The sequence below is a fragment of the Oncorhynchus clarkii genome, chromosome 8, assembly GCF_045791955.1.
Source record: "Oncorhynchus clarkii lewisi isolate Uvic-CL-2024 chromosome 8, UVic_Ocla_1.0, whole genome shotgun sequence".
Taxonomy (NCBI): Eukaryota; Metazoa; Chordata; class Actinopteri; order Salmoniformes; family Salmonidae; genus Oncorhynchus; species Oncorhynchus clarkii.
Genome location: NC_092154.1, coordinates 29,295,551 through 29,320,143, shown reverse-complemented (window position 1 = coordinate 29,320,143; position 24,593 = coordinate 29,295,551). Strand labels below are relative to the sequence as shown.

The following is a 24,593-nucleotide window of genomic DNA, read 5'->3' as shown; positions in this document are numbered from 1 at the left end:
TCTAGCCATCTAGGATATTTCTGGATGCTTCACATGATATTCCCAGGGTGGTGGGCCAACTTTTTATCTTCCCCCCTCGTGGCTCAGATTGCTCCTGAGGGGGAGCTGGCCTAGTTTTTTAAAGAGGGACAGAGGGCACTGAACAACAAAATAAATAGCTGGAGCTCTTGGGAGTAATAGCGAGGTATCCCAAAACGTGTGAGTACAGCAGTGGAGGCTCCTCAGAGGAGGAAGGGGAGGACTATCGTCCTCAGTGAAATTTCATATTTGTTTTTATAGTGAACATTTAAAAAAGTTATCATTTTTAAAACTATACTAAATATATAAATATATAAAATAAATATATATAAATATATAAAATACACTGTTTTACAATGAAGGTCTACTGTAACTTCAACAGCACTGTCTGGGCTAGCACCAAGGTGTAGCCGGAGGACAGCTAGCTTCCGTCCTCCTCTGGCTACATTGACTTCAATACAAAACCTAGGAGGCTAGCAGGCCTCACCCCCTTCCATAGACATGGTAATTATGACCACTTCCGGAGGACATCCTCCAACCAATCAAAGCTTTTGCAGTATGAACTGACATGTTGTCCATCCAATCATAGATGTAGGATCATCCTAGTGTGCTGTGTTGGGATTGTGCCACAGAGCATTATGGGGGTTCTATGTTGAGAAGGTTGGTGACATTGGATAGAGATTAAGAGTGAAGAGTGATAGTTGAGCATTTTGGGACATTATTCAATTCAAATTAGTTTTTTCAAATTACAGGAGATGTATATTATAAATAGTTTTATGGGTTTAGAACTTTATTTTTGTGTTCAGTTAGTGCAATTTATTAAAATGTGGCTTGCTAACTTGAGTAGCTAGCTAGCTACCAGCGCCAGTGTGCAGTTTTCTCCTCCAGAATGGTAGAATGCCCAAAGCTGCCGAAAATGTGGTGGAGTTTTTGTTGAAGAACCCCTTTCATTCTCTGGGGTACACGGTGCGAATTAAAAGCGAGGGTTGACCTCTGCCTGAGATCAGTTTCATGAAGAAGGATGAAAAGGTGAGAGCATTCAATGGTATCAACTGGTATCAAATGTATAGCTGGTTAACAGGGAGCTTATCATCAAGCCGCCTGTAATTGCATGTTACGATGCTTTACATGCTGAACATCTGAACATATAGTTCATTTGTGTGTCAGGAGAAAATGTGAATGTGATCAAATTATTGATTATATTCAAAAATGGGCTGGCTAGACTGCCTATACGTTTTTAATCCAAAATGATTATCTGGAATTAATCATTCGACATAATGAGTATTTTTTTAAATAAGACCTACAGTTGCATAGGCCTGCATGATGCAAACATGCATAAAGCAACCTCAACCCTCTGAGTTCTATTGTCTATCAGTTGTTGTCTATGTATCTGGGTAGAGGAAATCCCCCTCCTAATCTAGTCTAAATATCATTTATATGAACAAATATAAGGTAGCTGCAGTTTGACAGGGTTTTCATCCCCCCCAAGGCCAGGAGTTTTTTTCAAGAGTTAAAAAAAATATGATTAGGAAAAACTGGTCCCATCACAGCCCATATAACACCTTTTTAGAACTGATTAATCACTGTCATACCTTATAGGGTCCAGAGTTTTCCTAGTTAGGTTAACATATAAGGAAAAACTCCAAGCCACAGGGGGTAAAAATTGCCCCACCGCTCTGGGGCCTATGGTGCCACCAGTCGCTTGCAGTTGTCAGTTCTCGTCAGGTTTGTGGATGATCAGGGCCTTATTCAGGAATGTTTCTTGGGCCACTTTGATGTGTCAAGTGGGCGAGATGTGCAGTCTGTGTTTGACTTGATGAATTTTGAGATGTCTGAGTTTAACATCATAGAGACCTACGAGGGTGCAGCTGTAATGAAATGTACAGTGCCTTGCGAAAGTATTCGGCCCCCTTGAACTTTGCGACCTTTTGCCACATTTCAGGCTTCAAACATAAAGATATAAAACTGTATTTTTTTGTGATCAACAACAGTCAACAACAAGTGGGACACAATCATGAAGTGGAACGACATTTATTGGATATTTCAAACTTTTTTAACAAATCAAAAACTGAAAAATTGGGCGTGCAAAATTATTCAGCCCCCTTAAGTTAATACTTTGTAGCGCCACCTTTTGCTGCGATTACAGCTGTAAGTCGCTTGGGGTATGTCTCTATCAGTTTTGCACATCGAGAGACTGACATTTTTTCCCATTGCTCCTTGCAAAACAGCTCGAGCTCAGTGAGGTTGGATGGAGAGCATTTGTGAACAGCAGTTTTCAGTTCTTTCCACAGATTCTCGTTGGATTCAGGTCTGGACTTTGACTTGGCCATTCTAACACCTGATTATGTTTATTTTTGAACCATTCCATTGTAGATTTTGCTTTATGTTTTGGATCATTGTCTTGTTGGAAGACAAATCTCCGTCCCAGTCTCAGGTCTTTTGCAGACTCCATCAGGTTTTCTTCCAGAATGGTCCTGTATTTGGCTCCATCCATCTTCCCATCAATTTTAACCATCTTCCCTGTCCCTGCTGAAGAAAAGCAGGCCCAAACCATGATGCTGCCACCACCATGTTTGACAGTGGGGATGGTGTGTTCAGCTGTGTTGCTTTTACGCCAAACATAACGTTTTGCATTGTTGCCAAAAAGTTCCATTTTGGTTTCATCTGACCAGAGCACCTTCTTCCACATGTTTGGTGTGTCTCCCAGGTGGCTTGTGGCAAACTTTAAACAACACTTTTTATGGATATCTTTAAGAAATGGTTTTCTTCTTGCCACTCTTCCATAAAGGCCAGATTTGTGCAATATACGACTGATTGTTGTCCTATGGACAGAGTCTCCCACCTCAGCTGTAGATCTCTGCAGTTCATCCAGAGTGATCATGGGCCTCTTGGCTGCATCTCTGATCAGTCTTCTCCTTGTATGAGCTGAAAGTTTAGAGGGACGGCCAGGTCTTGGTAGATTTGCAGTGGTCTGATACTCCTTCCATTTCAATATTATCGCTTGCACAGTGCTCCTTGGGATGTTTAAAGCTTGGGAAATCTTTTTGTATCCAAATCCGGCTTTAAACTTCTTCACAACAGTATCTCGGACCTGCCTGGTGTGTTCCTTGTTCTTCATGATGCTCTCTGCGTTTTTAACGGACCTCTGAGACTATCACAGTGCAGGTGCATTTATACGGAGACTTGATTACACACAGGTGGATTGTATTTATCATCATTAGTCATTTAGGTCAACATTGGATCATTCAGAGATCCTCACTGAACTTCTGGAGAGAGTTTGCTGCACTGAAAGTAAAGGGGCTGAATAATTTTGCACGCCCAATTTTTCAGTTTTTGATTTGTTAAAAAAGTTTGAAATATCCAATAAATGTCGTTCCACTTCATGATTGTGTCCCACTTGTTGTTGATTCTTCACAAAAAAATACAGTTTTATATCTTTATGTTTGAAGCCTGAAATGTGGCAAAAGGTCGCAAAGTTCAAGGGGGCCGAATACTTTCGCAAGGCACTGTATCTGCTATTTGTATTTACTGCTAAGTCCCCTCATGTTCCCTGATTAAGAGGTGATGACTACTCCACTCCACTACCATTGTCAACTTTCTCCTGACATGAACTGAAGCCACAACGTCTCATGTGCCCGCTCATCCACTGCACATTGAACGTTTCCCTTCCAAGCACTGTGAGTACCCCTATCAATTTTCTCTCATTACTGTATGTAGACTCAATCACATTATTGCACATCAAAGATTTTACTTTTGTAGTAGTGTGTAGTGTCTTGTGTTATTGTTTTTTGTCTTCCCAGTAAAATGTTGTCCTGCACTGGTCAAGCCTCTGAACACCTCAACTCATGCCACATTACCTCATTCAGTCACTGCTGTGATCCTTTTCCAACACTGTGTAAGTAGCCCTCTCATTCCCCTTCCCCGTAATATTGTACTATAGATGTCTTTATTAATGCTTTATTAATGCTTTAGGTTAAAATAATTAGTCTTTGATGATTTTTGAAACACACTTTGTGGTCTCTCGTGCCTTCCGCATCTATACAGTGGTTCTCCCATCCTCAATTCTTCAAGTCACCAGCCTCCATTGGAGTACAGTATCTTATTAATCAGGAAATGGGTCAAAATGGGTCCATTTGTACATGTTACTTTATTTACTGACTGTTCAATGGAAACTGTGAGTCATCCCAAGTACAGTGTTCAGGCGTGTAGTTCTCCTGTGCTTGGTCAGACTCTTTCTGTGTCTGGATCAGGGTTTGTTGTGGCGAGTTGACTTGTCTTGTTCCTTATGTTGAGTGGTCTGGTATTGTGTTGGGTTTCAATCACAGCAATGCAAAAAAGTGTTTATTGCGGATGCCTGTTCCGTATTTTTAGACAAACAAATGCATGGGAAAGGGGTCAAGTTTATTGACAAGGTAACCTTCTCCCTGTTGTGTTGGCAGGCCAAACTGCATCTTGTGTTAGTTTAATTCTGAGCCCAGCATACTTTACATTTATTTTCGTATGAGGGCAAGGATACAGATACCCCACAGGCTGGATTACAGAATATCAGCCAATATAGTTACAGTCGCGTCATCAATGAGTCTTTTGTAGAGCTTAAGGGTTAACTCAGTAATAACCTCAGTACTAAGGTTAGGGGTAAGTAAAGTACTTTTTAATTGTTTGTTTTGGTGCAGAACAAGAAATGAAAGGCTTTTGCAGAAAGCCTGCCATTGACAGAAAACACAATGTATAGTTGTATTTCCAAAAAGTGGAAATATAAGTGTGAAAATGTGTATGCCTATTCGTAACTTCAAAATAGGAAACAACTTGTCCATTGCTGTTTACCACTTCTCCAAGTAGATCTTGGATTAAAAGTTAACTTCATGTGAAGTAACAAAATCAATCTTACATAAACGTTATTTCAACATTGTTCTGTCTGTAACCAACATTTGCTAAAGTACTATTTAGAAAGACGGTCTCAGAATTTCTTCTTCGACTACAATAAAAAATATTTTTGACCAGCTGAAACAAGTCACACAACTGACCCTTTCTAGCTAGCTAGCAAGCATAGCTACACACAATAATACCAAAGTCATTATCAGCATGTGAAGTAGCTAGTTAACAGTAAAATCAATTTAGGAGTCTACAATCTCACCATGTTCAACCTGCAGATCGATGTGCCAGATAGGTGAAGGCAGGGGTGAAAGTAGATTTGATTTCTTACCGGTACGGGACACCCAAGTGCTCACACACATTTTTTTTAAAGAAACTAATGATCCTCTGTGGCCAAATCATTCTTTCTGGTGTAGTACCTATTTTGAATGATTTGATCTATTTATGTATAGGTTAATTAGGCTATATCATTTTGGCTATTTAATTCAATTTACTTTAGGGAATGTTTAGCTTTCCCTAGCCTTATGGACACTCCACATACGCATTTTAACTTCTGACCCACTGGGAATGTGATGAAAGAAATAAAAGCTGAAATAAATCATTCTCTCTACTATTATTCTGACATTTCACATTCTTAAAATAAAGTGGTGATCCTAACTGACCTAAGACAGGGAATGTTTACTAGGATGAAATGTCAGGAATTGTGAAAAACTTGAGTTTAAATGTATTTCGCTAAGGTTTATGTAAACTTACGACTTCAACTGTAGTGCAGTAATATCTAATAAGTAATATCTAACAATTTCACAACAAAACAATACACACAAATCTAAAGTAAAGGAATGGAATTAAGAATATATAAATATTGGACGAGCAATGTCGGAGCTGCATTGACTAAAATACAGTAGAGTAGAATAGAATACAGTATATACATATGAGATGAGTAATGCAAAATATGTAAACATTATTAAAGTGACTAGTGTTCCATTAATAAAGTGATCAGTGATTTCAAGTCTATGTATACAGTGCCTTGCAAAAGTTTTCATCCCCCATTTTCTTGCATTACAACCTGTAATTTGAATGGAAAACAAAATAATCCAAATTTGTGAAGTGAAATTTTTAATTCAATAAATTCTAAAAAAAAAAAATGGAAAAGTGGTGCGTGCATAAATATTCACCCCCTTTGCTATGAAGCCCCTAAATAAGATCTGGTGCAACCATTTACCTTCAGAAGTCAAATAATGAGTTAAATAAAGTCCACCTGTGTGCAATCTAAGTGTCACATGATCTGTCACATGATCTCAGTGTATATACACCTGTTCTGAAAGACCCCAGAGTCTGCAACACCACTAAGCAAGGGGCACCACCAAGCAAGAGGCACCATGAAGACCAAGGAGCTCTTCAAACAGGTCAGGGATAAAGTTGTGGAGAAGTACAGATCAAGGTTGGGTTATAAAAAAATATCCAAAACTTTGAACATCCCATGGAGCACCATTAAATCCATTATTAAAAAATGGAAAGAATATGGCACCACAAAAAAACTACCAAGTGAGGGCCGCCCACCAAAACTCCCAGTCCAGGCAAGGAGGGCATTAATCAGAGAGGCAACAAAGAGACCAAAGATAACACTGATGGAGCTGCAAAGCTCCACAGTGGAGCGTGGAGTATTTGTCAATAGGACCACTTTAAAGCCATACACTCCACAGAGCAAGGCTTTACGGAAGAGTGGCCAGAAAAAAAGTGATTGCTTAAAAACTTCTTAGGGCTGCAATCCTGTTAACGGGATTGATATGACAACAGCCAGTGAAAGTGCAGAGCGTCAAATTCAAACAACAGAAATCTCATAATTAAAATTCCTCAAACATACATGTATCTTATACCATTATAAAGGTAATCGTGTTGTTAATCCCACCAAAGTGTCTGATTTCAAATAGGCTTTACAGCGAAAGCACCACAAACGATTATGTTTGGTCAGAGCCAAGCCACAGAAAAATACAGCCATTTTTACAGCCAAAGAGAGTCACAAAAAAAACAAATAGAGATAAAATTAATCACTAACCTTTGATGATCTTCATCAGATGACACTCATAGGACTTCATGTTACACAATACATGTATGTTTTGTTCGATAAAGTGCATATTTATATCAAAAAATCTCAGTATACATTGGCGCGTTATGTTCACTAGTTCCAAAAACATCCGGTGATATTGCAGAGAGCCACATCATTTTCCAGAAATACTCATTATAAATTTGGATTAAAATACAATTGTTAGACATGGAAATATAGATACACTTCTCCTTAATGCAACCGCTGTGTCAGATTTTAAAAAAGCTTTACAGAAAAAGCTAAACATGCAATAATCTGAGTACAGATTTCAGACAACAAAGCAGCCAAAAAGATATCCGCCATATTGGGTAGTCAACATTAGTCATAAATAGCATTATAAATATTCACTTACCTTTGATGATCTTCATCAGAATGCACTCCCAGGAATCCCAGTTCCACATTAAATGTTTGATTTGTTCGATAATGTCCATAATTTTTGTCCAAAGAGCTGCTTTTGTTAGCACGTTTGGTAAACAAATACAAAGTCATGAAGCGCGTTCCCTAGTTGCAGATGAAATGTCAAAAAGTTCCGTTGCTGTCCGTAGAAACATGTCAAACGATGTATGGAATCAATCTTTAGGATGTTTTTTACATAAACTTAAATAATATTCCAACCGGAGAATTCCTTTGTCTTCAGAAAAGTGAAATGCGCGTGACCAACACGTGACTGCTGGCAGACCTCTGACTCATTCCTCTCTCATTCGGTCCCACTTTACAGTAGAATCCTCAAACAAGTTTCTAAAGACGGTTGACATCTAGTGGAAGCCTTAGGAAGTGCAACATAACCAATATCCCACTGTGTATTCAATAGGGGCTGGGTTGAAAATCGACCAACCTCAGATTTCCCACTTCCTGTTTGGGTTTCTTCTCATGTTTTGCCCACCATATGAGTTCTGTTATACTCACAGACATCATTCAAACAGTTTTAGAAACTTCAGAGTGTTTTCTATCCAATACTACTAATAATATGCATATATTAGCAACTGGGACTGAGGAGCCGGCCATTTACTCTGGGCACCTCTGGGCACCTTTCATCCAAGCTACTCAATACGGCCCCTACAGCCATAAGAATTTAATTAAAGAAAAAAATAAGCAAAAATGTTTGGTGTTCACCAATAGGCATGTGGGAGTCTCCCCAAGCACATGGAAGAAGGTACTCTGGTCAGATGAAACAAACATTTAGCTTTTTGGCCATCAAGGAAAACACTATGTCTGGCAAAAACCCAACACCTCTCATCACCCCGAGAATACCATCCCCACAGTGAAGCATGGTGGAGACAGCATCATGCTGTGGGGATGTTTTTCATCGTCAGGGACTGGGAAACTGGTCAGAATTGAAGGAATGATGGATGGTGCGTCACTTGAGTGGGTTGAGTCACTGACGTGGTCTTCCTGTCTGGGTTGGCGCCCCCCCTTGGGTTGTGCCGTGGCGGAGATCTTTGTGGGCTATACTCGGCCTTGTCTCAGGATGGTAAGTTGGTGGTTGAAGATATCCCTCTAGTGGTGTGGGGGCTGTGCTTTGGCAAAGTGGGTGGGGTTATATCCTTCCTGTTTGGCTCTGTCCGGGGGTATCATCGGATGGGGCCACAGTGTCTCTTCACCCCTCCTGTCTCAGCCTCCAGTATTTATGCTGCAGTAGTTTACGTATCGGGGGGCTAGGGTCAGTTTGTTATATCTGGAGTACTTCTCCTGTCTTATGCGGTGTCCTGTGTGAATTTAAGTATGCTCTCTCTAATTCTCTCTTTCTCTCTTTCTTTCTCTCTCTCGGAGGACCTGAGCCCTAGGACCATGCCTCAGGACTACCTGGCATGATGACTCCTTGCTGTCCCCAGTCCACCTGGCCGTGCTGCTGCTCCAGTTTCAACTGTTCTGCCTGCGGCTATAGAACCCTGACCTGTTCACCGGACATGCTACCTGTCCCAGACCTGCTGTTTTTAACTCTCTAGAGACAGCAGGAGCGGTAGAGATACTCTTAATGGTCGGCTATGAAAAGCCAACTGACATTTACTCCTGAGGTGCTGACTTGCTGCATCCTTGACAACTACTGTGATTATTATTATTTGATCATGCTGGTCATTTATGAACATTTGAACATCTTGGCCATGTTCTGTTATCTCCATCCAGCACAACCAGAAGAGGACGGGCCACCCCTCATAGCCTGGTTCCTCTCTAGGTTTCTTCCTAGGTTTTGGCCTTTCTAGGGAGTTTTAGCTTCTACACCTGCATTGCTTGCTGTTTGGGGTTTTAGGCTGGGTTTCTGTACAGCACTTTGAGATATCAGCTGATGTAAGAAGGGCTATATAAATACATTTGATTTGATTTGGTGCCGTTAAATACAGAGAAATTCTGGAGGGAAACCTGTTTCAGTCTTCCAGAGGTTCACCTTCCAGCAGGACAATGACTCTAAGCATACTGCTAAAGTAACACTTGAGTGGTTTAAGGGGAACATTTAAATGTCTTGGAATTGCCTAATCACAGCCTAGAACTAAATCCAACTGAGAATCTGTGGTAAGATTGCTGTACACCAGCGGAACCTATCCAACTTGAAGGAGCTGGAGCAGTTTTGCCTTGAAGAATGGGCAAAAATTCCAGTGGCTAGATGTGCCAAGCTTATAGACATACCCCAAGAGACTTGCAGCTGTAATTGCTGCAAAAGCTGGCTCTACAAAGTATTGACCTTAGGGGGTGAATAGTTATGCAGCTGTACTGACCTCGTCTTCTGGATGATAACGGGATGAACAGGCAGTGGCTCAGGTGGTTGTTGTCCTTGATTATCTTTTTGGCCATCCTGTGACATCGGGTGCTGTAGGTGTCCTGGAGGGCAGGTAGTTTGCATCTGGTGATGCGTAGGGCAGACCGCACCACCCTCTGGAGAGCTCTGCGGTTGTGGGCGGTGCCATCGTCATACCAGGTGGTGACACAGCCCAACAGGATGCACTCAATTGTGCATCTGGAAAAGTTTGAGGGTTTTAGGTGCCAAGCCACATTTTCTCAACATCCTGAGGTTGAAGAGGCGCCTTCTTCACCACCCTGTCTGTGTGGGTGTACCATTTCAGTTTGTCAGTGATGTGTACACCGAATGAACTTGAAGCTTTCCACCTTCTCCTCTGCAGTCCTGTCGATGTGGATAGGGGGGTGATCCCTCTGCTGTTTCCTGAAGTCCACGATCAGCTCCTTTTTTTGTTGATGTTGAGTGAGAGGTTATTTTCCTGGCACCACACTTTCAGGGTCCTCACCTCCTCCCTGTAGACTGTCTCGTCATTGTTGGTAATCAGGCCTACTTCTGTTGTAGTATGGCGGCCCATCAGGAAGTCAAGGACCCAGTTGCACAGGGCGAGGTTCAGACCCAGGGCCTGGTGTTGAATGCTGAGCTATAGTCAATGAACAGCATTCATACATAGGTATTCCTCTTGTCCAGATGGGATAGGGCAGTGTGCAGTGCGATAGCGATTGCATCGTCTGTGGATCTATTGTGGCGGTAAGCAAACTGAAGTGGGTCTAGGGTGTCATGTAAGGTAGAGGTGATATGATCCTTGACTAGTCTATCAAAGCTCTTCATGACGACAGAAGTGATTGCTACGGGGCGATAGTCATTTAGTTCAGTTAACTTTGAGTTCTTGAGTATAGGAACAATGGTGGACATCTTGAAGCATGTCGGAACAGCAGACTGGGATAGGGAGAGATTGAATATGTCCATAAACACTCCAGCCAGCTGGTCTGCACATGCTCTGAGGACGCAGCTAGGGATGCCGTCTGGGCCGGCAGCCTTGCGAGGGTTAACACACTTAAATGTCTTACTCACATCGGCCACGGAGAATGAGAGCCCACAGTTCTTGGTAGCTGGCTGCGTCGATGGCACTGTGTTATCCTCAAAGAGGATAAAGGTGTTTAGCTTATCCGGAAGCAAGATGTCAGTGTCCGTGACGTGCCTGATTTTCCCTTTGTAGTCCGTGATTGTCTGTAGACCCTGTCACATACGTTGCGTTTCTGAGCCGTTGAATTGCGACTCCACTTTGTCTCTGTACAGACGTTTTTCCTGTTTGATTGCCTTGCGGAGGGAATAAATACACTGTTTTAATTGTATTACAGCCAATGTGTTGGTAGAACTTCGGTAGAGTTTTCCTCAGATTAGCTTTGTTAAAATCCCAGACTACAATAAATGCAGCATGTGTTGTTTTGTGTAGTGGCTTTGCTGGCGTGGATCCCCCCAATTTTTTGTTGTTGTTTGCCCCCCCCCCAAGATGTACATGCTAAAATCGTCACTTGTCAGTATAGATAATCTTTGCTACCATTTATTTTTGGAAAGATATATGTCATGACGTTGGCCTGTTGGGGGAGGTTTATGACCCCCATAAATACCTTTCCCCTTTTCTTTCTCTCTACTTTATAGAGTTGACTCTTGGAAAGCCTTTGTTAACATAGAGAGTCTGGTAACATCAAAAGGTGGGAAACGGAACCATAATCCAACCAGTTGAAAATATGAGTTGGTACTTAATGAATATGATGTCAGGTCAGTTGTTGTCTGAGACATTACTACTAATGATAGTATGTCATAAACTGTATCTTGGAAAGTCTACACATTCTAGTTATCAGATTCACATGGAATTGTTGTGAAATGTAAATGGTTAAATAGGAAACTATTTGTGAAAAGATTAAATGTAATTTAAGCTTCTTAATGAGAGAATGGTTTGTCATAAAGTAAACTCTGCTCACTCAGGGGGGGCCTCTGTGTGAACAGACATTGGTTGTAAACTATGAAACACGCCCTTCTATTTACCACGATATAAGCCCGTTGACAAAAATCCAACTTTGTGTTCCAAGGACGAGAGGACGACGGTCCCTATGTTGAAAGGGCTAAGATAAGAACCTAACGAAATTAGCATAGAATTTCAACGTGAAGATGACGATCGACACGCCAAAAGGATGAATTTCGACCATACCAGCCAGAGTATAGCATGAGCTTAAAGTATAGCAACTTGGTATGAACTTTGAACTCTTATTCACAACTGTTATTGTGCAGTGGAAACGTCTAGGAGCAATAACGGCTCAGCCGCAAGTGGTAGGCCACACAAGCTGACAAAACATGACCGCCGAGTACTGAAGCGCGTAAAAATCTGTCCTTGGTTGCAACACTCGCTACCGAGTTCCAAACTGACTCTGGGAGCAAGCTCAGCACAATAACTGTTATTTGGGAGCGTAATGAAGTGGGTTTCCATGACCAAGCAGCCGCATACAAACCTAAGATCACCATGTGCAATGCCAAGCGTCAGCTGGAGTGGTGTAAAGCTCGTCGCCATTGGACTCTGGAGCAGAGGAAACGTGTTCTCTAAAGTGATGAATCATGATTCTCCATCTGGCAGTCTGACGGACGAATCTGGGTTTGGCGGATGTCAGGATAACGCTACCTCCCCCAATGCATAGTGCTAACTGTAAAGTTTGGTGGAGGAGGATTAATGGTGTGGGGCTGTTTTTCATGGTTAAGGCTAGGCCCCTTAGTTTCATTGAAGGGGAATCTTAACGCTACAGCATACAATAACATTCTAGACCATTCTGTGCTTGCAACTTTGTGGCAAAAGTTTGGGGAAGGCCCTTTTCTGTTTCAGCATGAAAATGACCCCATGCACAAAGCGAGGTCCATACAGAAATGGCTTGTCGAGATCGGTGTGGAAGAACTTGACTGGCTGCAGAGCCCTGACCTCAACCCTATTGAACACCTTTGGGATGAATTGGAACGCTGACTGATTGCACTAATTGCACATCATCAGTGCCTGACCTCACTAATGCTTGTAGCTGTCCCTGCATTAATGTCCTAACATCTGGTGGAAAGCCTCCCAGAAGAGTGGAGGTTGTTATAGCAGCAAAGGGGGGACCAACTCCATATTAATGCACATGATTTTGGAATGAGATATTCAACGACCAGGTGTCCATATACTTTTGTTATTGTAGTGTCTTTGATACCATTCCACCAATTCCTCTCCAGCCATTACCACGAGCCCGTCCTCCCTAATTAAGGTGCCACCAACCTCCTGTGATCTACAGAAGTAGTTCTGTCCAACGCTAGAGGGCAAGAGGGATGAAGGTATAAACACGACTTTATCCATAGAGCAATCGGCTGTGAAGTAATTTGGCTCCGTCATGAGGAGTTTGTCTGAAGTGAAGTGCAAGCATGCACACACACACATTCTAATCAACAATTATTATTTATTCAGGAATGCTAGACCTTAAAACTGGAAACGCAAACATGTAATTATTGCATATCCCAATGAATACAATCAATGAGTCTTTTTTTAAATGGTTAATTACAGGACTAATGGATTATTTGATGACTAATGATCAACCCATAGAAATTGATATTCAAATTATGTTTATTTTTTCCACAGACACAAGATTGAATTGTTTCCATGATCGGAAATACAAGTACACGGAGGTCACCTTCTAGAGAAATATACCCAAATATTAGAAAAAGGTGACCCGTACCTCAGATGTCATACAGAATACTGCAAATACACAAATTGGAATCTATTTACACATATCAAATTAAATATAGTGCTTTGTTCTCATATTCTCAATCTCTCCTGTGAAATTTACTCTCAGAAAATGCTGTAAACCTTAATGTTCAACTCCTATATTTGGCATAAGTTAAACTGTAAAAATGTCATATTTACAAAAACACAACGTATATACTGAAATCGTTGAAGTCGTAATTTTACATACACTTAGGTTGGAGTCATAAAGTCTTGTTTTTCAACCACTCCACATATTTCTTGTTAACAAACTATAGTTTTGGCAAGTCAGTTAGAACATCTATTTTGTGCATGACACAAGTAATTCACTTATAATTCACTGTATCACAATTCCAGTGGGTCAGAAGTTTACATACACTAAGTTGACTGTGTCTTAAAACTTCTGATTGGCTAATTGACATCATTTGAGTCAATTGGAGGTGTACCTGTGGATGTACTTCAAGGCCTTCCTTCAAACTCAGTGCCTTTTTGCTTGACATCATGGGAAAATCTAAATAAATCAGCCAAGATCTCAGAAAAAAAATTGTAGACCTCCACAAGTCTGGTTCATCCTTGGGAGCAATTTCCAAACGCCTGAAGGTACCACGTTCATCTGTACAAACAATAGTACGCAAGTATAAACACCATGGGACCATGCAGCCGTCATACCGCTCAGATAGGAGACGCGTTCTGTCTCCTAGAGATAGAGACTTTGGTGCGAAAAGTGCAAATCAATCCCAGAACAACAGCAAAGGACCTTGTGAAGATGCTGGAGGAAACGGGTACAAAAGTATCTATATCCACAGTAAAAACAAGTCCTATATAGACATAACCCCATTATTTGTATTTCTACTTTGCACATTCTTCCATTGCAAATCTACCATTCCAGTGTTTTACTTGCTATATTGTATTTACTTTGCCACCATGGCCTTTTTTTGCCTTTACCTCCCTTCCCACCTCATTTGCTCACATCGTATATAGACTTGTTTATACTGTATTATTGACTGTATGTTTGTTTTACTCCATGTGTAACTCTGTGTCGTTGTATCTGTCAAACTGCTTTGCTTTATCTTGGCCAGGTCGCAATTGTAAATGAGAACTTGTTCTCAACTTGCCTACCTGGTTAAATAAAGGTGAAATAAAAATAAATGTAAAAAAATAACCTGAAAGGCCGCTCAGCAAGGAAGAAGCCATTGCTCAAAAACCTCCATAAAAAGCCAGACTACGGTTTGCAACTGCACGTGGGGACAAAGATCGTACTTTTTGGAGAAATGTCCTCTGGTCTGATGAAACAAAATAGAACTGTTTGGACATGGCCATAATGACCATCGTTATGTTTGGAGGAAAAAGGGGGAGGTTTGCGAGCCAAAAAACACCATCCCAACCATGAAGCCCGGGGGTGGCAGGATCATGTTGTGGGGGTGCTTTGCTGCAGGAAGGACTGGTGCACTTCACAATATAGATTTAATCACGAGGAGAGAAAATTATGTGGGTATATTGAAGCAACATCTCAAGACATCAGTCAGGAAGTTAAAGCTTGGTCACAAACGTGTCTTCCAAAAAGACATTGACCCCAAGCATACTTCCAAAGTTGTGGCAAAATGGCTTATGGACAACAAAGTCAAGGTATTGGAGTGGCAATCACAAAGCCCTGACCTCAATCCCATAGAAAATGTGTGGGCAGAACTGAAAAAGCGTGTGCGAGCAAGGAGGCCTACAAACCTGACCCAGTTACACCAGCTCTGTCTGGAGGAATGGGCCAAAATTCACCCAACTTATTGTGGGAAGCTTGTGGAAGGCTACCCAAAAGGTTTGACCCAAGTTAAACAATTTAAAGGCAACACTACCATATACTACTTGAGTGTATGTAAACTTCTGACCCACTGGGAATGTGATGAAAGAAATAAAAACAGAAATAAATCATTCTCTCTACTATTATTCTGACATTTCACATTCTTAAAATAAAGTGGTGATCCTAACTGACCTAAGACAGGGAATGTTAATTAGGATTCAATTTCAGTAATTGTGAAAAACTGAGTTTAAATGTATTTGGCTAAGGTGTATGTATACTTCTGACTTCAACTGTACATATAAGGTAGCCTAAAATAGTAAAATGTTTCCCTCAAAATACTGTGCAATCAAATAGGCAGCTTTCCAAACCTAGACAAAAATCCATTTGTGTATTTATTTCATATTTATCTTTCATTGAGAGATTGAATAGACTATTCTCAATAACAATATTATGAAGTCTCAACTAAGGTTGAACTTATGCAAATAAATATCACAAATTCATAAAAGCTTGCCTTACAGGGTCCTATAACGCCCCAAAATTACTGTACACTTAAACATGTACATTTTCTAAACTTGACACAAACCCATTTCAATATTTGTTTAAAAATGTTGCTTAAGTTGGTCTCACTGAAACAAACAAGTAATTAATATGTTATTACTATAATTACCATTTTATCATGTACCTGTGAATACCTAGTAATTTAAATAAATTAACTACTAGAAAGTAATTACTAGAAAGTACCTAGAAATGTCTACAACAGTCAAATAAAATGCTACCAACTTTGGTAAGTCTACCTGTCGGGTGAGCTTATTAAATTACTATATAAGTTTGATCTTAAAGTTTAATTGTGAAATGTAACTGTACTCTATATTACTGCTCAAATATCAGTAAAAATATTCACACCATAAACACTGATTTTGTCAATCAATTTTGTGCGGCATTCCCTGTGTCATCTCTTGTTTTGACTATGATGTCACTCTTTAGAATGCACAAAACTCTTCTTGGTTGCGAACTTCGTGGTTAAGGTACTTGATTACTCGTGGTGGGAGGGGCAGTTTGTTGATGCACCTCAGTCTGTGGAGTCCAACCTGCTGCCGGATCTTCAGCCTACACAGCTGCATCAGTGGACGCGGGGGCGCTGTAAGACAAAGGCAACAGATAAGGTAATATGTGACGCTTGTACATTATATAAACAGTATACATATAAGATGTGCACAAGTCACTCAAAATAAGTTCCTGTTTGGGCATTGGTGTGTGTGGCTGGGTGTGCACGCGTGCATGACATCCCCCCTCATCACAGAAGTAACCCCAGCAGCTGCTAGACATGAGCTCTGGGATCCAGGTCACGGCACCACTGTAACAGGCTGGTATTGAACCCTGGTTATCAACCACGCATACCGCTACACCAAAATTCTACCTTCTGTTGTGTAATAGACTCTAAGAAAAAAATGTCATTTGGCTGTAGGGGAACCCTTAAGGGTTCTTTGGCTGTAGGAGAACCCTTAGAATAACCCTTTTTGGTTCCATGTAGAAACATTTTTGGTTCCAGATACATTTGAAGTTGGAAGTTTACATACACCTTAGCCAAACACATTTAAACTCAGTTTTTCACAATTCCTGACATTTAATCTTAGTAAAAATTCCCTGTCTTAGGTCAGTTAGGATCACCACTTATTTTCAGAATGTGAAATGTCAGAATAATAGTAGAAAGTGATTTATTTCAGCTTTTATTTCTTTCATCACATTCCCAGTGGGTCAGAAGTTTACATTCACTCAATTAGTATTTGGTAGCCTTGCCTTTAAGATTGTACACCTCCAATTCACTCAAATGATGTCAATTAGCCTATTGGTAGCTTCTAAAGCCATGACATAATTTTCTGTAATTTTGCAAGCTGTTTAAAGGCACAGTCAAATTAGCACATTAGTCTGTCTGTAAACAATTGTTGGAAAAATTACTTGTGTCATGCACAAAGTAGATGTCCTAACCGACTTGCCAAAACTATAATTTGTTAACAAGAAATCTGTGGAGTGATTGAAAAATTAGTTTTAATGACTCCAACCTAAGTGTATGTAATCTTCCGACTTCAACTGTATAACCCTTTTAAATTCCATGTAAAACCCGCTAAAGAAAGGGTTCTACATGGAACCCAAAAGGATTCTACCTGGAACCAAAAATTGTTATTCTAAGGGTTCTCCTACAGCTGAAGAATCCTTAAAGGTTCTAGACAGCACTTTTCTAAGAGTGTCTGTGTCTGTATGTGTGTGTGTGTGTGTGTGTACAGTATGGGTATGTGTGTCTGTGCTTGTTTGCAAGTCTGGGGACACTCACTTGCTTTCTCCTTGATGGCTTCCCAGTCCCCAAAGCTATCTAGGTGTTCAGTAAGTCTGGAGCAGAGTTTCACATGGCCAACATAATCCAGGAGTACGTCTATGATGGGTCCTGCCCAGCGGTTTATTGCCTGAGCTGAGATTATCTCACAGAACTAGTGATGGAAAGACAAAAAGCGATGGTAGGCTATGGTATATTGTATTTTTAAGTCCCCACAAGAAAGTGTTCCAAATACCTGTGCTAACATGACAGCATGACAGTTACATAGGAGATTACAGTGTAGGTAAACATTGTTACATAGTACTTATAGCTGTTATACCTGGCTGTGGTATAATTAGTACTACTATGTTGTATAATAACTATACCAACCTATTTAACTCCCATGTACATGTTGTTTACCTGAACAGCTTTCCCAGTATTCCTGCGTGTATGGTTATTGTAGCGCAAGTCATCCCTCTCAGATGTCTCTTGAATGGGTGGATGTGGACCACTGCCGTAAGTGCAGCTAAAACAGGAGTGGGCATCACAGCCATTGTCCATCAAATACTTCAGCATGGACAGGTACTTCATACTGAACATGACAGTGGCCGGGAATGAGGTGGGGTGAGTCAGGACGTAGGCGTTAACGTTGGCCCCATGCTCCACCAGCAAAGTGACCAATTCGATACTACCCTGCCTCACAGCCACCAGTAGCGTGTTGAAGGTGTCTAGGTTGGGGTTGGCACCGGCTTCTAGAAGCATGGTGGTCGCTTCCACATTGCCGTTGGCGACGGCAAAATATAGAATTGTGCTGCGATGATCCTCGTACATCTTGGAGCGGTCCTCTGACAGCATGGCATTGACATCGTAGCCGGCCTCGATTAGGACCTCCAGGACTTCATCCCTGTTGCACTCTGCGGCAAGATGGAGGGGACTGATGCCACTGCGATTCACTCTGGACTTGCTGGTGGCTTTGATCAGCAATGACACAATACTGAAATAGAAAACCACACAGGGGAAATTAGAGGGTGCCCAGAGTTGAGGATCAAGGGTAGGGTTGCAAAATTCCCCCAAAACGTCCACGTTTTTCAGAAATCCCAGTTGGAGTATTCCCAGATGGAGAATTCCATCCCTGGTTTTTACCCTCCTGATTGTGGGTATCCTCCAACCGGAATTGTGTGCTCTATGAACTGAATGATTACTGTAGCATTATCATTAGTTGAGAATCCCTTTCTAACTTCTGTTTCTTCCAGTTGATGTGCGGACTCCTGGAGGAATGTGCAAGTGAGAGGCAAGTCGGTAGAGTCGGAAACATAAACTAGGGGGTAGGGTAGTGTAAAGGATAGAGGCAAGGGGGAGAGCACAATCATTATTTAAAAAATATATAACATGTGGTTGCAAGCAGCAATGAACAGGGTTCACTGGATCACAGAAAGGTCAAAAGATCAGTTGAATAACAAAGCAAGCACTCTATCATGTAGAAACTATCTTCCTTTATGTGGAATCAGTGAAAGCATTACCATGTTTATCTCGCAATGCCACAAGGATGACGCAAGTTAAGTTTAGTCTAGTGCTGTAGGTTGGTTATATTTCTCAAATTCATTAGAGGCTACTTCACTGAATCTATAGGTACAATACTCCCATATTAGAATGGAGCAACTATTTTTTTCTCAAAACCATTAAAGACTGATGTAATGAGTCTAAATACAAAATCTGGAGTGAATCTGAAGTATGGCTCATGAGGAAAGATGATTGCAGATGATTTTCAGCATTAGTGTTACATATGCAAATTAGTTGTTAATAATTTTTTTGTTTTTTGAGACATCAAAAAATCTTAGGGATGTCCATGATAGCGATGACACGTTTCAAGTTGAAAAGCCACTGTGGAGCCATTTTACAGGGGTTTAAAGGTACACCTAAAATCTGATTTTTGATTTGTCAATAACTCAGTCATCTTTTTACCAATCCCTTAGATTTTCTCAAACTAAGTTAATAAATGTACCATGGGCATACATTCTAAATGTTTCATTTGGTCCTAGTGTTCAAGACAATAAGAGTGTTTTTAGCGTATTGTAGCATATCAATTTTATGTTCTGAAACTCTTTAGGGACTATTGTGATGAGTCCAAAGACCACATTTGGAGTGAATCTGACTTTTAGTCCACAAGAAGATTTTTAATGATTATTTAAGCACTAGCGTTATATAGGCAACAATTAATGATGCAGAAATCACGCAAACATTTCCTTTTTGCAAAAATTTGAATAAGTTGCGTAATTTCAGTTAATGTGACAAAAAAGCAAGTATAGTTAATCTTTCCGTAACCAAAAATATTGTATTTTCAGCTGTGAAACTGGTGTACAAAAAATGTACTTAATAAGGGGAGGCATAGCAATAGCACACACAGAACAGATCTACTGCTTCATAGACTTGCTTTCAATGAGAATGACAGATCTATAACTCACATTTCTATGTGGATTTTGTCAGGTCGCCCAAAAAGTTACACATTGCTGCTTTAAAGGGATAGTTCAAGTTTACAAAATTACATATTAGTTTCCTTATCTTGTAAGCAGTCTATGGACAAGGTATGAAATGTATTCACATTTGTGGCAAAAACCCAAATTGAAATCATGGGACCGATATTACAATATTTTCGTGCATCATGTACAAATCATCTGAAAGTATCAAAACATGTATTACAATAGTTAACAAAGTCACTTATAGATGATTTGGGTGAGCTATCACTTTAAGTACCTTAAAATGGTCAAAAAGAAACAAATAGCAAATAGCAATTTCTCAATCAAGAATTTTGATTGTTCTGTCTTGGGAGTGGTCTGTGTGGGGATGGGGAAACTGAAAAGTAGCTGTAATTGGCATAGAGATTTGAAACTATTTTATTAACTAATTTAGCACCTGGAGATGTCACCAGGCATGCCAAAACTCCATTCTACCAAAACAGGCTGAAAACAGACTGAAATAGTTAAGTACATTTAAAATGGTTATAGTTCTAGCATGCTAGCAGATTGTCACGACTTCCGCCGAAGTTGGTGCCTCTCTTTGTTCGGGCGGCATTCGGCGGTCGACGTCACCAGCTTTCTAGCCTCCGCCAATCTACATTTCTTTTTCCATTTGTTTTGTCCGTATTGTACACACCTGGTTCCCATTATGTGTTTCTGGATTTTTGTTCTCCTTGTTGGAAGATTATATTTGAGTAAAGTCACTATTATTACTCATCTCTGTGTCCTGCGCCTGACTCCGACTTACCCACATCACATAGACTGACATAGATACCCATAGTCTTTGTGCCAACTCTAGTTTGCAATTACGCTAGCGCTAGTTAGCAACTTTCTTCAAACTGCAATCAGAGACATTAAAATGGTGTCCACGAGTTCTTCTGACTCTAGGGAAGTAGATAAAGGGCCTCATTGCGAAATTCCCGAAGTATCCCTTTAACGTTGAGTTGGAGTTGATAAATGGTGAAAGAGTTTAGCGACCTTTGACATCGAAATGCATTGGGAGCTTATTTAAATATGGTTGTAGTTCAAAAAGTATAAATGCTGTCAAAAATATTTTCTCAACCAATCTAAGTTGGGGCAGTCTGAACTATTTAATAGCTTAAATTGTTGAAACTCTAGAGCGGGTGGAAGAAATACAATAAGAAGAAGACGACAGAGAAATCTAGAGTTGTGCTTTGCCTTCAGCAAGCACACCTAATTACACTGAACAAAAATATAAACGCAACATGTAAAGTGTTGGTCATATGTTTCACGAGCTGAAATAAAAGATACCATAAATGTTCCATACGCACAAAAGCTTATTTCTATAAAATGTTGTGCACAAATTTGTTTACATCCCTGTTAGTGAGCATTTCTCCTTTGCCACGATAATCCATCTAACTGACAGGTGTGGCATATCAAGAAGCTGATTAAACATCATGATCATTATACAGATGACAATTGTATACAATAAAAGGACAATAAAAGGCCACTCTAAAATGTGCAGTTTTGTCACACAACACAATGCCACAGATGTCTCAAGTTTTGAGGAAGTGTACAACTAGCATGCTGACTGCGGGACTGTCCACCAGAGCTGTTGCCAGATAATTTAATGTTAATTTCTCTACCATAACCAGCCTCCAATCTCATTTTAGAGAATTTCGCAGTACGTCCAACCGGCCTTATGGTATGGGCAAGCATAAGCTACGGATAACGAACATGATTGCATTTTATTAATGACAATTTCAATACACAGAAATACCGTGACGAGATTGTGAGGCCCATTCTTTAAGGTATCTGTGACCAACATATGCATATCTGTATTTCCAGTTATGTGAAATCTACAGATTAGGGCCTAATTTATTTATTTCAATTGCCTGATTTCCTCATATGAACTGTAACTCAGTAAAATCTTTGAAATTGTTTTATGTTGAGTTTATATTTTTGTTCATTTATATATTATATATTTATATGAATTTAATGCATTCAACAAACATTTTGCATTTTCATGCATTTTTGAAATCACAGCGTTGGACCGAGGTTACCTGAACGTATCCTCCTGAACTTGAATTGCGTCATCAGTAACCAATCAGAATGGTTATCTGTGGCAAGCTCACATAATGTAGAATGATTCATTATATTTCTATAGACAAGATGGCATCTTGCATAGCAACAAACTGAAGTTGTTTGCACTTTTAAAATATTATCTTTTGCTAAATATATGGAATGTAACGTCTTTCCGTCTTGCTGGTTTGGAAGTTATAATCCATGTGTCAGTGGAATAATTTGTCCACTTTAGTGAGGCAAATGTTTGATGGTAAATTGTTCCCTACAAGCCCCTGATCAAATTTATATCTGATATCCTCTCCAAGAAATGTGCTTTCTATGTTTTCCAAAACCTTTATATATCTTGTTGTAGTGAGTCTATGCAATAGAATGTTCACAGGCTGATAAAGGAATGTTAAAGGAATAATTAATAAAGGAATAATTATTATTGGGCACATTCTACCTACAGTATTATTGAAAGAGTTGTGTCAATGTTAGACCAATCCAATTAAAATCAATGGAGCCGTTTGGTGGCCATATTGGAAAATGTGTACAATAGCAAGCCATCAATTTTTAGGCTTTTCCTAGCTTCATGTAAAGTTTGGTGCACTCATTATGATCTTATTACACCGATTATTTATTCAGTTATGGTGGTGGCCATCTTGAAAATAGGCTGCTGGGACTGATCTTGTTCGGTGTAGTTATCATCGGGTTACCCTGTGATAATAGAGCACATCCCAATGCTGTCCAATTTGGCTCGATATACCCCAAAATGCATTCATGTATGACCTTTGACCCCTATGAAAGATTGCATGTTGAGGTAGCCATTCATGGCCCAAAACATTTTTGGGACCAGATGGTGAATCGATTTATCAGCTTTGGAGCTATTTTCCAACATCCAACTCACTTTGTGTGAGCAGGTCTCCTCTGATACTGTAAACGGACAGCTTGCTATAACGCTAAAAGCTTAGATAATTCTGTTGTCATACCACACACATTGACCACATGGGGGATGAACATCATGGATATCATGCCACTCAATGGATTGAGTGTGAATGATTACATTTACTGACATTAATGACAAAAAAAAAACACATTAAAAAGCTAACACAAAGTAAACCTCCATAAACAAAGCAATGGTTACAGAAAACATGAAAATATTAATATACAACAATATTACAGAGGACCAAAAAACATTTTAATAACTCATAAATAAATATTCTACTGAGCAAAGCTTGGGTTAAAGTCACATGTTAAAGGAGCGCTTATCTACCACAACTTCATTGGCAACTCCAGACAAAGGCACTTACTTAACTGACTTGTCATAATTGTAGAAGTCATAGGTCAGCAGGGTTTTTCTGGAAACAATACAATAATGTATGATAATAATATATATTATAATAATAATAATAATAATAATATGTAGGCCAGAGGTACGCAACATAATTATAATCATTTGGCTATCCCTGGTGTAGGCTATTTGTAAAATGGAAATTGAGAATAAACATACAGTGCCTTCAGAAAGTATTCATACCCCTTGACTTATTCCGTTACATCCTGAATTCAAAATGGATTAAATTGTTTTTTTTCTCTCACCCAGCTACACACAATACCCCATAATGACAAAGTGAAAACATGTTTTTAGAAATGTTGCAAATGTATTGAAAATAAAGTACAGAAATATCTAATTTACTTAAATATTCACACACGTTGCTATGACACTCCAAATTGAGCTCAGGGTCATCCAATTTCCTTTGATCATGCTTGAGATTTCACAACTTGATAGGAGTCCACCTGTGGTCAATTCAATTGTTTGTATATGATTTAGAAAGAAACACACATGTTTAAGATCCCACAGTTGACAGTCCAAGGAACTGTCCGTAGATCTCAGAGATTTTATTGTGATGAGGCATATATCTGGGGAAGAGTATAAAACTAGTGTTCTAGTGTTGAAAGTTTCCAAGAGCACAGTGGTCTTCATCATTGAGACGGTGGGAGCTTTTTGAAGCAGGATGAGTTTCTGGTTTCCAGACATCCAGAGCGTGCCACCGTTATCATCGATCCTTTGATTCTTATGACTTTGTAAGGTTTAGGATTGTAGGGAGTCGTGAGTTTTCCTTTGACATGCTGACAGCAGAGTACCGTGTCTCCTCGTTTGAGTGTCGAGATTTGTGCTCGGTTCTTGTAGTCAGCAGTCTCTTTCATACGTTGCTTTGCATGTCACGTAGCTTGATGTTTGGTGCGAAGTGAGGCATTGTGGGAAGTGTAGTGCAAAGTTTTCTTTCTTGTTGATTAGTTCCGTGAGAGGTTGCGCTGTAGTTTCTCAGAAAACTGTCGTGATTTTGTTTCCAAGGCTTTCCTTCAGAGTTTGTGACTGTGACAGACTTCTTGAGTGTTCTCATTAGGCGTTCTGCTTCAGCATTAGCTCTCAGTCAGTAAGGTGTTATCTTTCTGTGTT

General features: G+C 40.0%; 1 protein-coding gene across 8 annotated transcripts in view; it reads right to left on the bottom strand.

Moving 5' to 3' along the window:
* Positions 1–13,341: 13,341 nt before the first annotated feature.
* Positions 13,342–24,593, bottom strand: part of LOC139415242 (ankyrin repeat and SOCS box protein 2-like) — a 31,063-nt gene continuing 19,811 nt past the window's right edge. For 4 of the 8 annotated variants that reach the window (XM_071163185.1, XM_071163183.1, XM_071163188.1 and 1 more), the window contains 4 exons: positions 23,446–23,493; positions 18,018–18,591; positions 17,619–17,772; positions 13,342–16,427 (listed from right to left, as the gene is read on the bottom strand). In XM_071163185.1, the coding sequence (XP_071019286.1) occupies positions 16,270–16,427; positions 17,619–17,772; positions 18,018–18,591; positions 23,446–23,493 (934 nt within the window). In that variant the 3' untranslated portion in view covers positions 13,342–16,269. The remainder of the gene's footprint in view (positions 16,428–17,618; positions 17,773–18,017; positions 18,592–23,445; positions 23,494–24,593) is intronic. The other 4 variants (XM_071163187.1, XM_071163191.1, XM_071163186.1 and 1 more) reach the window with 1 other exon arrangement.